This window comes from Canis lupus, chromosome 4 (genome assembly GCF_048164855.1).
Source record: "Canis lupus baileyi chromosome 4, mCanLup2.hap1, whole genome shotgun sequence".
Lineage (NCBI taxonomy): Eukaryota > Metazoa > Chordata > Mammalia > Carnivora > Canidae > Canis > Canis lupus.
Window position 1 is genome coordinate 87459007 of NC_132841.1, and position 12124 is coordinate 87471130.

General features: G+C 59.6%; 1 protein-coding gene across 6 annotated transcripts in view; it reads left to right on the plus strand.

The window, feature by feature from the left end:
* The window catches only part of MYO10 (myosin X), a 194527-nt gene that overhangs the window by 93772 nt on the left and 88631 nt on the right, over positions 1–12124 (plus strand). For all 6 annotated transcript variants that reach the window (XM_072825052.1, XM_072825049.1, XM_072825054.1 and 3 more), the window contains 3 exons: positions 1365–1552; positions 10579–10713; positions 11896–12020. In XM_072825052.1, the coding sequence (XP_072681153.1) occupies positions 1365–1552; positions 10579–10713; positions 11896–12020 (448 nt within the window). The remainder of the gene's footprint in view (positions 1–1364; positions 1553–10578; positions 10714–11895; positions 12021–12124) is intronic.

The window sequence follows — 12124 nt, forward strand, 5'->3', positions numbered from 1 at the left end:
CAGCACATGGCCCTGGCGGGCACGGCTGCGGGAAGCTCGGCTGCCAGCGGCACATTTGACCTTTCTGGCGCTGCCCACTTCCCTCACCCCGTGTGGCCCTGTGGTGCCAAGGAAGCTGGAAGCCTGTAGCCGGGCTGCCCTGCCCACATCCCGCCTCCACCCCTGCCCAGCTCCAGCGGCCCTGTGCCCGCTGCCCAGCCTGGACATCGGGGCCGTGGTCCCGTGAGGCTCCCCGGGCTCTCGTGGGTGTTAAGGGGTCAGGCCGCCTGTGGTGGTCAGCTCGGGACGTCAGGACAGGCTGCGGCTGTTGGGAGGGGACAGAGAGGGGCTTTCGCCCGGGCCCGAGGCCGAGTGTCGGCGGGGATGGCCGCCCCGGAGGCTCCTGGCCTGGCTGTGTCCTCAGGCGGCCTTCACCTGTGCACACACCTGTCCTGCATTTCTTGGAGCGTCCGCCTCTTCTAAATGGATCCTCACCAGCTTGGGTCCGGGCCCACCCGAGCAGACTGATTCTAATGTATTCATATCCTGGGCGCCTGGGTGCTCAGTTGGTGAAGCGTCTGTCTTTGGCCCAGGTCATGGTCTCGGGGTCCCGGGATCAAGCCCCACATCGGGCTCCCAGCTCAGCGAGGAGCCTGTTTCTCCCTCTCCCTCTGCTACTCCCCCTACTTGTGCATGCACTGTCTCTCTCTCTCTCTCTCTCAAATAAATAAAATCCTTAAAAAAGATGCTAAGGTTAAATAAACACGATCTAACATGTGCCATTTGACTGTTTCCACGTGTACAATCCGGTGCACTCAGTACGTTTGCAGTGCTGCGTAGCTGTGACCACGGTGCATCTCTAGAGCCTTCTGACCGTCCAAGCAGAAACTCCCGGTCTGTCCGACAGGGACTGTCCGTCCCTCTCCCACCCCACCCCCCCAGCCCCTGGTGTTGCGCCAATTCTTCCTTTAATCCTGCCATTTCCTGAGCCACCTGGCGGGGAGCGGACAGTCCTCGGTGCTTGGCGTGGGCTGAGGTCACCGGGGTGGGGACTGGGGCCTGGGCTGCTTCCCCGTCCGTCTCTGGCTTAGCTTTCCCCGCGAGTCCTCTTTGAAATGACTCCATTGCTTGGTGCAGGATGACAAGATTTTGTACCAAAACGGCCCAGGTAAAATGTCTGCGGAGGACGGCGGCGTCCCTCCCGTGCACCCAGGTGGATGCTGTCAGAACTCCAGGCGGGCGGCTCTGGGGGTGGGCGGGCCCTCCACCTTCTGGAGCCCCTTCCAGACTCTTCTGTCCGGGGTGAGTGCCCCGCCCCCGCTGCCTGCCGGTGCCGCGCATGTGTGACCCGCTCTCCTTCTTCTCCCCGCCCCGTGTGCTCGCAGACCTACATCGGCTCCATCCTTGCCTCCGTGAACCCCTACAAGACCGTCGCCGGCCTGTACGAGCCTGCCACCGTGGAGCGCTACAGCAGGTGCCACCTGGGGGAGCTCCCCCCCCACGTCTTCGCCGTCGCCAACGAGTGTTACCGATGCCTGTGGAAGCGGCACGACAACCAGTGCGTCCTCATCAGGTAACCGGTCCGCGCTGAGGCTGGCAGAGGGCTGGGAGCGGGCCACGCGGGGCGCGGGCGTGCACAACCCGGCCGCGTGGGGTCCCAACCGGCCAGCCCCCAGGACACGACACCTGCCGAGAAGGAAATGAGAACGGTCGGGGTTTTTTGTTTTTTTTTTTAATTGGAGTTCAATTTGCCAGCTTACAGCATATCACCCAGTGCTCATCCCGTCAAGAGAACGGTCTTTAATAAGCACCTGGATTTCTCAGGTGGAGTTTTACAGTTTGAATAGCCTGATACCCACAGCTTTCAAAGACCCAAGCTCACTGAGAAAAAAGCAGGATGTACCACATTTGTTGACTCTTGGCCTCACGGAATAATTACTCCATTTTTCTTATTTGTCTTGATTATTCTTTGGTTTATTCCGTTGTGGCGTTGGTCCTTCCGGGGATTAAGGAAAACGTGTAGTTCCTTCAAATTTGAAGTGTCACGTATATTCTAGAGCGAGAATGCTCGTATCTTTGAGCAAGAGATTTTTCTCTCATTCAATAAGGTCACATAGAATTTCCCAAACTGAAGCATTCTAATGATTTTGACTGACTTGGGCGTTCCTGACGTTAGCTACAGAATCAGCGACAGAAAAGGGACGCTCACCACGTGGGCGCCCAGGGAACGCTGGAAGCATGTGTTTATTTCGATCTTTCTGGCAAAAGACGAGGGTCTTGACATCTCTGTTCCAGTGAACTTGTACTTTTATCAAATTAAACTACCAAGGGGGGCGCCTGGGTGGCTGGGTCGGCGAAGCGTCTGCCTTCAGCTCAGGTCATGATCTCAGGGTCCTGGGATTGAGTTCCGCGTCGGGCTCCCTGCTCAGCGGGGCTCTGCTTGTCCTTCTCCCTCTCTGTTCCCTCTGCCTCTTACCCTGCTCATGTTCTCTCTCCCTCTTTCAAATAAATAAACAAATTCTTTAAAATAAAGTACCAGAAGGGGCATCTGGGTGGCTCAGCCGATTGAGCATCTGACTCTTGATTTCAGCTCAGGGTCCTGGGATGGAGGCCGTCATCGGGCTCTGTGGTCAGCGGGGAGGCTGCTTGGGATTCTCTTCTGCTGCTTCTCCCCCAACTTGTGTGTGCTCTCGCTCACGCGCTCGCTCTCACTCTCATTGTCTCTCTAAATAAATTTTTAAAAGCAAAATACCAGGAAACCCACTGTCAAAACCCATCCCTAGGAACCATCTAAAACAAGCAATGGCGTATATTTCTCTAAGAAAAACTTTTAATGGGGTGGCTGGGTGGCTCAGTGGTTAAGCATCAGACTGGATTTTGGCTTAGGTCACGGCCTCAGGGGTGTGAGAAGGAGCCCCGTGTCAGGCTCCACACTGGGTGCAGAGTCTTCTGGAGACGTTCCCCCTCTGCCCTTCTCCCAGCTCATGCTGTCTCTTAAAAAAAAAAATCCTTTTATGAACTACTTTGAATTGGCCTCATCGCTTACCTTCTAGTGACACCCAGCTGGATCTTCTTAATTCTTTATACCAGAACTGTGTTCTGGGGACATTCAGAACACCCCCGGTTAGTACCCAGAGCAAAGTGCAGAGCCTGACTTTCAGCCGGGTTTCCTTGGAATCTGTGGCAAAGGTTTGGACTTCCCTCAGGCGACTTTCAAATCCCAACTTGTGGCAAAATAATTGCATTATTTAAGAGGCAAGGACGAGGCATTTTGGCTTTGGGTGAGATGAGAGGAAGACCCTCCTTTCCCACCCTCCGGATTCCTGATCCAATGAAAAGGAGACAGATGGAGAGCCATATGTTCGCTCCAGACTTCGAGCCAATCGGCCTTGCGAACATCCGAGCCCCAAATTAGACCAAACCACCTGATCCGGATGCAGGCAGGTACGTGGTGGCCACGCTCACCGTGGGGAAACCTATTTCCAGTCCTTCGCCCAGGTCACCTGTCAGGGAAAGGTCCCCCCAGCTCCTGCGGGGAGGCAGGGGCCAGCAGACCGCGGAATCCCAGGGAGGGGATGGCGGGGACGAGACCCCCCGCCCACATGGCACCTGCGTGAAGACGAGCTCGCCAACAGCTCCTGAGGGGTTAGTGGGTTTCGGGCACGGTGCCAGGAGCCTTCAGGCATCAGCTCACTGACATCTTCCAATGGCCCTGCGATGGCCGGGGCTACCACCGAGCGTGCAGGTGCCCCGCGCAGAAAACCATGTCGGGGCCCGTATCCTCCTCCCCGGGGTCTGCGCCCGTTACTTCTCTGCATGGGTCTTGCCTTTGCAACAAACCGGAATGTGATGAACAGCACAGCAGAACCCTGCCTTTCTCCCCCTGCCTGCCTCTGCCACGTTTAGGGGACGCAGGCATCTGAGCAGATGCACCCTCTTTCTTAACCATTTTGCTGGTGCTAATGTCCGGGGCTGTGGAAAGAACTCGGGGCGGGGGGGAGCTACCCACTGGTCTAATCAGGTGACCGTGAATCATGATGACTTGCAGCTCATCAAAATGAAGCTCTTATTTAGTAGCTTTTAAAGCGGGGGTAGCTTTGAAGCGCCCCGTTCCCAAGAGAGAAACTTGCCTTATGACTGGCAGCCCTGTTCGTAGGCTCTTGCAGGCGACCTCCCCAAAGCTCAGAAGTCAGAATATCAGATCCCCGTTGCAGCGTAATACGGAATAGGATGCATTAAGACCAGCGGGAAGAAAGCAAACATAGTCATTTTTAAGAAGATCAAATTGTACCTGAATATTTGCCATTGATCATTGCTTGTGTTCCTTCCCTTCAATGGGAGAAACGAGAGGATGACTCACGTATCACTCGCTAGACAGAGCGGCTGGGGAAGAACGGAAGAACGCGGTAAATCAAGTGAGGTCATCGTGCGTAAGTGTGAGGGTGTCTAATAAAACGGGAGGGGGTCAGCATTTTCATGCCAATGAGACCGCAGTATTTAAAAATAAGGTGGGAGGCAGAGGCGGAGGGGGAGTGGATCCCAAATAGAAAGCTCCCATTGTGTGACTCCGGCGTGAACGGAGTAACTGTATTTATCTCAATTAACCCAGGAAACGGCGTCTTTAAGAATAGAGTGCTCAGTAACGTATCTTGTTTCATAGACAGCTTTTTTTTTTTTTTTTTTTAAGTGGAGGCTGGGGCTGCGGGAATCAGAGACCTTGAGTAGAGAAATAGACCTTCCGTCACCGTGTCCCTGTAGCCGGCGCCCGTTTCCTCAGGCGGGACCCGCCCCCTGCTGGATACAACATGTTTCTCTACTTTGAGAACATTTTCTTATGCAAAGACCCTTAGGGCCAGACCCTAGGCCTGCTTGGAATCAGGACTTCAGAGAGCAGTTTCCCCCTGGCTTCACGAGCCTCGGCTCCTTGGCCCAGGTCCCCAGCGTCCTGCGGGCAATGCCAGGTGTCTAGGCTTCCGGTCCAAGCCCCTCGTGTTGGGCTCGCTTTCATGGCTGTCCTCCCTCCTCAGCTCTAATTCTATCTTTTTCTGCACATTTAAGCAAATGCTTACGCTATTATGGTCTTTATATATTTAAGGGTCGCCCGGGTGGCTCAGTGGGTGAGCATCTGCCTTCAGCTCAGGGCGCGACCCCGGGGTCCCGGGATTGAGTCCCACATTGGGCTCCCCACAGGGAGCCTGCTTCTCCCTCTGTCTGTGTTTCTGCCTCTCTCTCTCTCTCTCTCTGTCTCTCATGAATAAATAAGTAAAATCTAAAAAAAAAATGTTTAAAACTCGAGGTGTTTTTCCATCTAACTGGCAAGAGCAGCATTTGATTTTGGTTGATCTGGGACATTTCACATTGACTTGTGCCCCTTGTATGTTGATGGGGCCCACGGGGCTTAGCGTGTTGTGGCCTATCGGTATATGCGGCCTTTTGAGATCCGCAGCGTAGGGCAGGCCTGTGCCTCAGTCCCCGTGGGACCAGGGCAGTGTCGGGGGCCAGCGTTCCCGCCGTCAGTCTCCGCAGAGATACGCGCGGCAGCTGTGCCATCAGGACCTTTGCATGTTTCGGTTTTCCAACACGGGGTGGATTAGGTACCTAATGGATAATCAGGTGTCCAGTCTCTTTTCTGTTTCTAGTAATATGTTCATAAATGGTCGAATTGGCACAATGAACACAGCCTGTGTCCGGGGTCAGCAGGGTGCCAGCCTGAATAAGACGCCGCGGGCTCTGGCTCATGTGACCCAGCAGCTCACGGTGCTAGACTTTAGCGGTCAAAACAGTCACGATGGTAATAAAATCCAGTCGCTGCCTTTAGGACCACCTTGTCCGACGGGAAGAAACCGATGTGACTGATCTCGATAGCACCTGCCAGATGCTGTCACGGAAACATGTACGTGGCTGCTCCGAGAAGGTGGCAGTCGGTCCTCAGGAGGGAATGCAGACAGTACTTAGAGGACGTGAGGTGTGACCAGGAGGCAAAGGCCGTGTGGGGACCTGGCGGGTGTGGAGGGGAGGGGCGGCCACGGAAGCATCTGCAGAAACAGATACTTGGAGAAACAAGGGTAATCCGGGGATGGAAGGTAGCCTGTGGGGCTGTGGGACATGAAGGGGCTAAGGGACATGAAGGGGCTAAGGGACATGAAGGGGAGAGGCAGATTCCCCTGTTAGCAGGGAGCCTGATCCAGGCTTGGATCCCTACACTGTGGGATCATGACCTGAGCTGAAGGCAGGTGCTTAATTGACTGAGCCACCCATGAGCCCCTGCTTTTTGTTTTTTTAAAAAAATATTTTATTTATTTATTTGAGAGAGCATGAGCAGTGGGGACATGAAGGGGTTGGAGAGCAAAGAGAGGGAAGTGACGTCCGTCCACAGAGACTGTGGCGTCCTATGCTCGGACGAGCCCAGGAGGCACTGTCCACGGGGAGCCGAGGCTCGGAGTCGTGTGCGGGGCCCAGGCCTGGGCTCCAGTCCCACTAGGCCCTTTCGGAGTGGCAGCCTCCTTCCGGGGGCCGGCTCACATTTCAGGGCTCTGTCCTGCTGGCTGAGACCCGACGGCCAAATCCCAGGGACTCAAAGCCTTGCCCACGTCTTCAGGCCGCCCAGCAAGTGGCCGATGGAGGTCCCGAGAGTGTCCTGGGAGTTGGGGATTTGACTCCCGTGGGATGACGGAGGCTGGTCCTGGTCAGCAAGCTTGTCTGTGAAGGGCGGGGAGGACGTGTCACGGCCACGCACCTCTGCCCTTGAGCATGGAAACACTCCCAAGCAGTGAGCCAAGCAAAGTCTGGGCCGTGTCCTGATAAAACTTTATAGAAACAGGCGGCAGAGCCGACTTGGGGGTGTGGTCTGTGGACAGCGGCGCAGGCCTGTGGGTGTGCATGAGGGGCCCTGGTCACGTCCGGGCCGTCGTTGACCCTCCTGCCCCTGACTCCTCAGTGTCTTCCTCTCTACTGATCACTGGCATTTCTAGCACGTTCCATCCTTTGAAGAAGATGTGCAGCTGTTCTGCATCCTGATAGACCACGCAGCCCCCCACTGCTGTCCACAGGGCGCCATGCCTCTGGGCGTCCCTCGCTCATCCTCGCCTGCTCGTGCTCCTCCCGGCCTCCCCCTCCACCCCCCACCCGGTCGGGCTCTCCTCTGAGGTCCAGGCGGTGGCCTAGGTGCCCCTGGGGGACCACCGTGGGCATCTCAAGGTGCATCCTGAGCGTCTCCCAGAAATGTGTCCATCTCCTCACATCCCGTTGTCAACAGCGGGCGCTGCATCCTACTAGGTGGCACGCCGAGACCTAGCCATGCCCCTGGGACTGTGAGGCCTTTTCTGTGTGCCCCCCACCCCGGCCTCCATTCAGGAGGAATTCCACACGGTAAAGCACGTGGCCCACGTACGCAGCTCGATGGGCTTGGCGTCATGTGCACCTGTGCACTCGCCCCGGTCAGCCCGCACCCTGCTGGCAGGCCATCGGCGGTCCGTGCCTGTCTCTCCCCTGTCTTTCCCGGGGCCTCTCCCCAAGTCGCTGCTGCCCTGCTCGCTACCCTTCTGCCCTCCCCTCTCCCACCATCCCCCACCTTCAGTCCCCTGCGGACCCCCGCAGACCCCTACCGCGTGTAGCCTTGAACCTAATCCCCACGCTCTCCTGCGGGACAAGGCCTGGTGGTGGATTCGGCCTCCGGAGAGGCCTCAAAGCTCTTAGCAAGGCCTGTGAGGCCGCCGCTCGGTGCTCTGGCTTACGTTCTCTCTCTTTCGTGGTTGTGTTGGTTTGTTTCACCAGTGGACGCCCGCTTGGGTTCATCAAGACGACCCTGGGTGCATGTCTGTGATCACGCCAGCGCCCGGGTGAGGCCTGTGGTTGCCTGGTCTGCTGAGACCAATGTAGGACTGGACACGAGTGGGGCTTGCTGGGGTGATGGCTGTGGAGCCACCGTCCCGCCGCGGCCATGGGGAGGGCACACGGGGAAGGGCGGGCGCAGCCTGCTGGGTGGGCCGGGTGGGAGTGGCGGCCCCTGGACCTGAGCCCAGCACCGGGAACCAGTGGGTAGAAGTCAGCCTGGCCGGCGAGCATTCGGGGGCTGCCCTGTCGTGTTTGCGCTCCCGCGCTTGGCCCTGTGGTTCCATGGGGGTGGCCGCTGTCGTTGTGAGGCCGTCCCCTTGGCACCGGCCCGGAAGTCAACCTGACGCTGTCTGCCCTGGGCTGGTGGGCTCCCTGAGGTGAAGGGCCCGGCTCCAACACCACTGTCTGCATGCCCCCCTCCTTGGGCGCCTGCCGACGCCCCCACCCCCACCTGCGCATGATGGATGTGCTAAAGGGGCTCATGAGCCCAGGAACCCCTGTGCTTACCAGGCGATTCATGCTATTTAGAAGGTTTACCAGGAAAGGATGTTGCAGGAGGACACAACCACGCAGGGGCCTACCCTGGGAGGGGGCCGTGGGCCCTGCGTCCCTCTGTGTGCCTGACACCAAGCATGGGCCTCCCCACGCCCCTGGAATTGCTGTGCGGGCTTCGCTCCGTAGGCACCGCTGATGAAGTCCCTGGCTCTCGGCCTCGAGTTCAGGTCCCGGCGCTTCCTGACCCAGAGGCCAGCTGCGGGAAGCGACCGAAGCCCCTGCTTCCGACCCTGTGGGTGGTCCCCCTGGAAGCAGCCCCCAGCTTGGGCGCCCTAGCCGCTTTCCAAAAGTCGCCTCCCTACCGTGATGTCTCGGGTCCGATTACTGTCACCATGGAGCAGCGATGGGGTGTGAGCCCCTCTGCATCAGAGGGGACTCTGACAAGGCCGAGAGTGTCTTGCTGTAAGCGATCCCACCAGGACATGTGCGTGGCACGTGCATCATGTTCACGGAGCCCCACGGATGGCTCACCTGAGAACGCCGTGACTCCTGGTCCTTGCCACCCTACTGCCCTGTTGGAGAGCACCCGGTCCGGGGCGCGGCCAACTGCCGGTTCCCAGCTCAGGCCGGGGTCTCTGCCGTGCCCTCTGAGGCACTGGGCCCAAGCCCTGCAGGAAGCCCTGTGCTCAGGGGGCGTGGGGCTGCGGGGATCCTCCCACCCCCCTCTGCCCCTCCGCACATGCTCTCAGCAATAAACCCTACAAAGAGGTGAAAGCGGATGGCGTCCTGGGCTAGGGGACTGTGCTGAGCCTGTGACCCCCACCGCATCCCCCCTCCTGCCCGGTGCATGTTGCCCCTGTGTGGGTCAGCCCGCCCTCCCCCAGAACCGCCGGGGCCTTCACCTCCACCCGTTTGTGAGCTCTCTGCCCCTGGCATCCGTGTCGCTCTGCTGTGCAGTCCTGTGCTTCTGGATCACAGACACGGAGTCGGTGGTGCAGCCTGACGCGGGCGCCTGCAGACGCTCTGGGAGTGCAGGAATCCCCAGGCACATGCTCCTCCTTCATGGCCTCCAAGACCAGACGGCCTTGACCGTCCGTGGGAGTGTCCGCGCCACAGTGGGCTGGAAGACCAGGGTCACGCGGAAGTGCTGCCTGTAGAGCGCCCACTGTCACCTTGGCACCTGGGGACACGTGTGTGCTCTGGGTCTTAGCGGCTGTGAGCTGTGTGCTCGTCCTCATCCTGTGCCCTGTCGCTGCAGCATGTCCTGGCCCGTCGGGCCCGATCACCGCTGCTGTGTGGCCTGGGGAAGCTGCTCTCAGCTGCAGTGGTTCCTGCACTGGCCCGTGGGGGGGCCCCTGGGAAACTCCTCGGGGTCCTGACCACTTGGCCCCAGCCCTGTTGGTGCAGCTTAGGGGCAGATTAGGGACCTGCGTGGGCAGATTAGGGGATCCACATGGGCAGCCAAGTGTGAGAACCTGGCACATCTCCATTCCGATCCGTGTTTTATCTCCGTTCCAAGTTTTAATTCTGTACCCCCCCCCCCAAATAAATATGTACTTAAAGAAGAGGCTTGGGCAGGGGTTGCTCTGCCTTTGGCTCAGGTCATGACCCCGGGTCCTGGGATCGTCCCAGGGCGGCTCCTTGGAGAGCCTGCTGCTCCCCTGCTTCTTCCTCTGCTGCTCCCCCTGCTTGTGTCTCTTTCTCAAATAAAAAAACATTTTTTTAAGATTTTTTTATTATTTATTTGCTCATGATAGAGAGAGAGGCAGAGACCCAGGCAGAGGGGGAAGCAGGCCCCGTGCAGGGAGCCCGGTGAGGGACTGGATCCGGGACCCCAGGACCGCGCCCGGCCGAAGGGGGGCAGAAGCCGCCGCGCTCCCCGCCTCCCCGGCTCCCCGGCTCCCGTCTCTCAAATAAAATCTTTAAAAGCTCCACAGCAAGGGCCCCGGAGGCGATATGGCGGGAGACGAGGCTGCGGGTGGCTCCAGTGGGTGCCCAGGCTGGTGGGTGCGCGGGCCCCGGCTCGCTGGGCCCTGGGCGGGGACGTGCTGGGCGACGGCGTGGGCCGCTGCTCCCCGCTGTGTGGGCCAGACCTGCGGCCTCTGCGGCCTCTGCCCCCCGCGGCGGCTCCGTGCACCCGCGGGGGGGGGGGGGGGTGTCAGGCTGCGGGTCCCGCTTCCGCTTCCGGTGCGGGCGGGTGCGGGCGGCGGGCGAGCGGGCGGCCCCCCTCTGTGGGCCGCGGGGGAGCCTGAGCGGCGCCTTGTGTTCCAGCGGCGAGAGCGGCGCGGGCAAGACGGAGAGCACCAAGCTGATCCTCCGGTTCCTGTCGGCCGTCAGCCGGCAGTCGTCGGAGCTGCCCTCCCGGGAGCGGACGTCGAGCGTGGAGCAGGCCATCCTGGGGAGCAGGTACCCGCCGGCCCGCCCCCCCCGCCCCGCCCACCCCCCCGGCCGGTGACTGACCCCGGGAGTGCCCCGGAGCCCGGGCCGCGGGGCGCCCACTCGCCCTGGAGGCCGCCTCCCGAGCAGAAGCGCCCGCACCGCCGCGTGTCGGACGGAGCGCGGCCCCTCAGGCCCCTCAGGCCCCTCAGGCCCCGGAGGCGGCGGGCGGCGCGGCCCCTCAGGCCCTGACCGGAGGCGCAGCCGCCCGCCCGCCGCCAGCCCCGGGACCCACGGGGAACCGCAGCCCGTTTCTCTCCTGAGCGTTCGCGCTTCCTCCCCCGTGGCCGTCGTCGAACACACGGGACGTGAGACCCGGGCCCGAGCGTGTGGGCCGGTGTCCAGGACCGGCGCCCGTGGAGACGCGGAGACGTGGAGGCGGCCCTCGAGGACTCGGCGCCCGGACGCCGCGGGCCGACTGCAGGCCTCGGGGCGCAGAGCCCGAAATCTCTCTTGGGTCCTTTATAGAAAATGTTGCCGCCCTGGGCCTGCCCGTCCCCGGCTTACATTTGGGGAAGGTCGGCGGAGCTGCCTCCTGAGGGAGCCCCCGGACAGCGCGCCCACGGTGCAGTGCCCCGGACGGGGACTTTGTCGTCCCCAAACCCGGGTGGGATCCTGTGCCGCAGCCCCGGGCTCCAGCGTGGGCCGCAGCCCATTGGCTCGGGGACAAGCGTCCCGCCCCCGGAATCCCCCGCATCCTGCGCTTGCTCCGTGACCTGCCCCAGCTCGGGTCAAAATGCACGTGCCTTGTGACCCCGCGGCAGCAAGTGCGCTGAGATCTGGCTCTTCAGTAAACAAATGCGGTCACCGTGGGCCTTTCCGCTTTCAGATTTTTCCCACAGTGGCGGATTTTGACATTTGTGAGGCCCGCTCCTGCTGTTTTCACCTCTCTCCTAATGAACACTCCACCGTCCTCACTTTTTTTTTGATTATTGATTGAACTACAATGACAAACGGTTTGGTAGGAGCTTCAGGTGTCCGTCCTAGGGATGAGATTTTTGTGCCTTATGAACTGATCCCCCGGTAACTCTGGTTACCATCGGTCACCCCGTGCACAGTGATGACAGTGTTCTTGATAGGTCGCCTATGCTGAAATTACATCTCATGACCTGTGTGTTGTATAACTGGAGGTTGTCCTTACGTCTCTCACAGCCCCATCATGGAAGCTTTCGGCAACGCAAAGACGGTGTACAACAACAACTCCAGTCGCTTTGGGAAGTTCGTTCAGCTGAACATCTGCCAGAAGGGAAATATTCAGGGCGGGAGAATTGTAGATTGTATCCTGTTTCATTTAGGTCCTGTCGTTAGTATTTGACCCTATTAAGTACAAACTTGGTTATCATTAAGGACAGATACCGTGAAACATCACGGTTATTGCTTA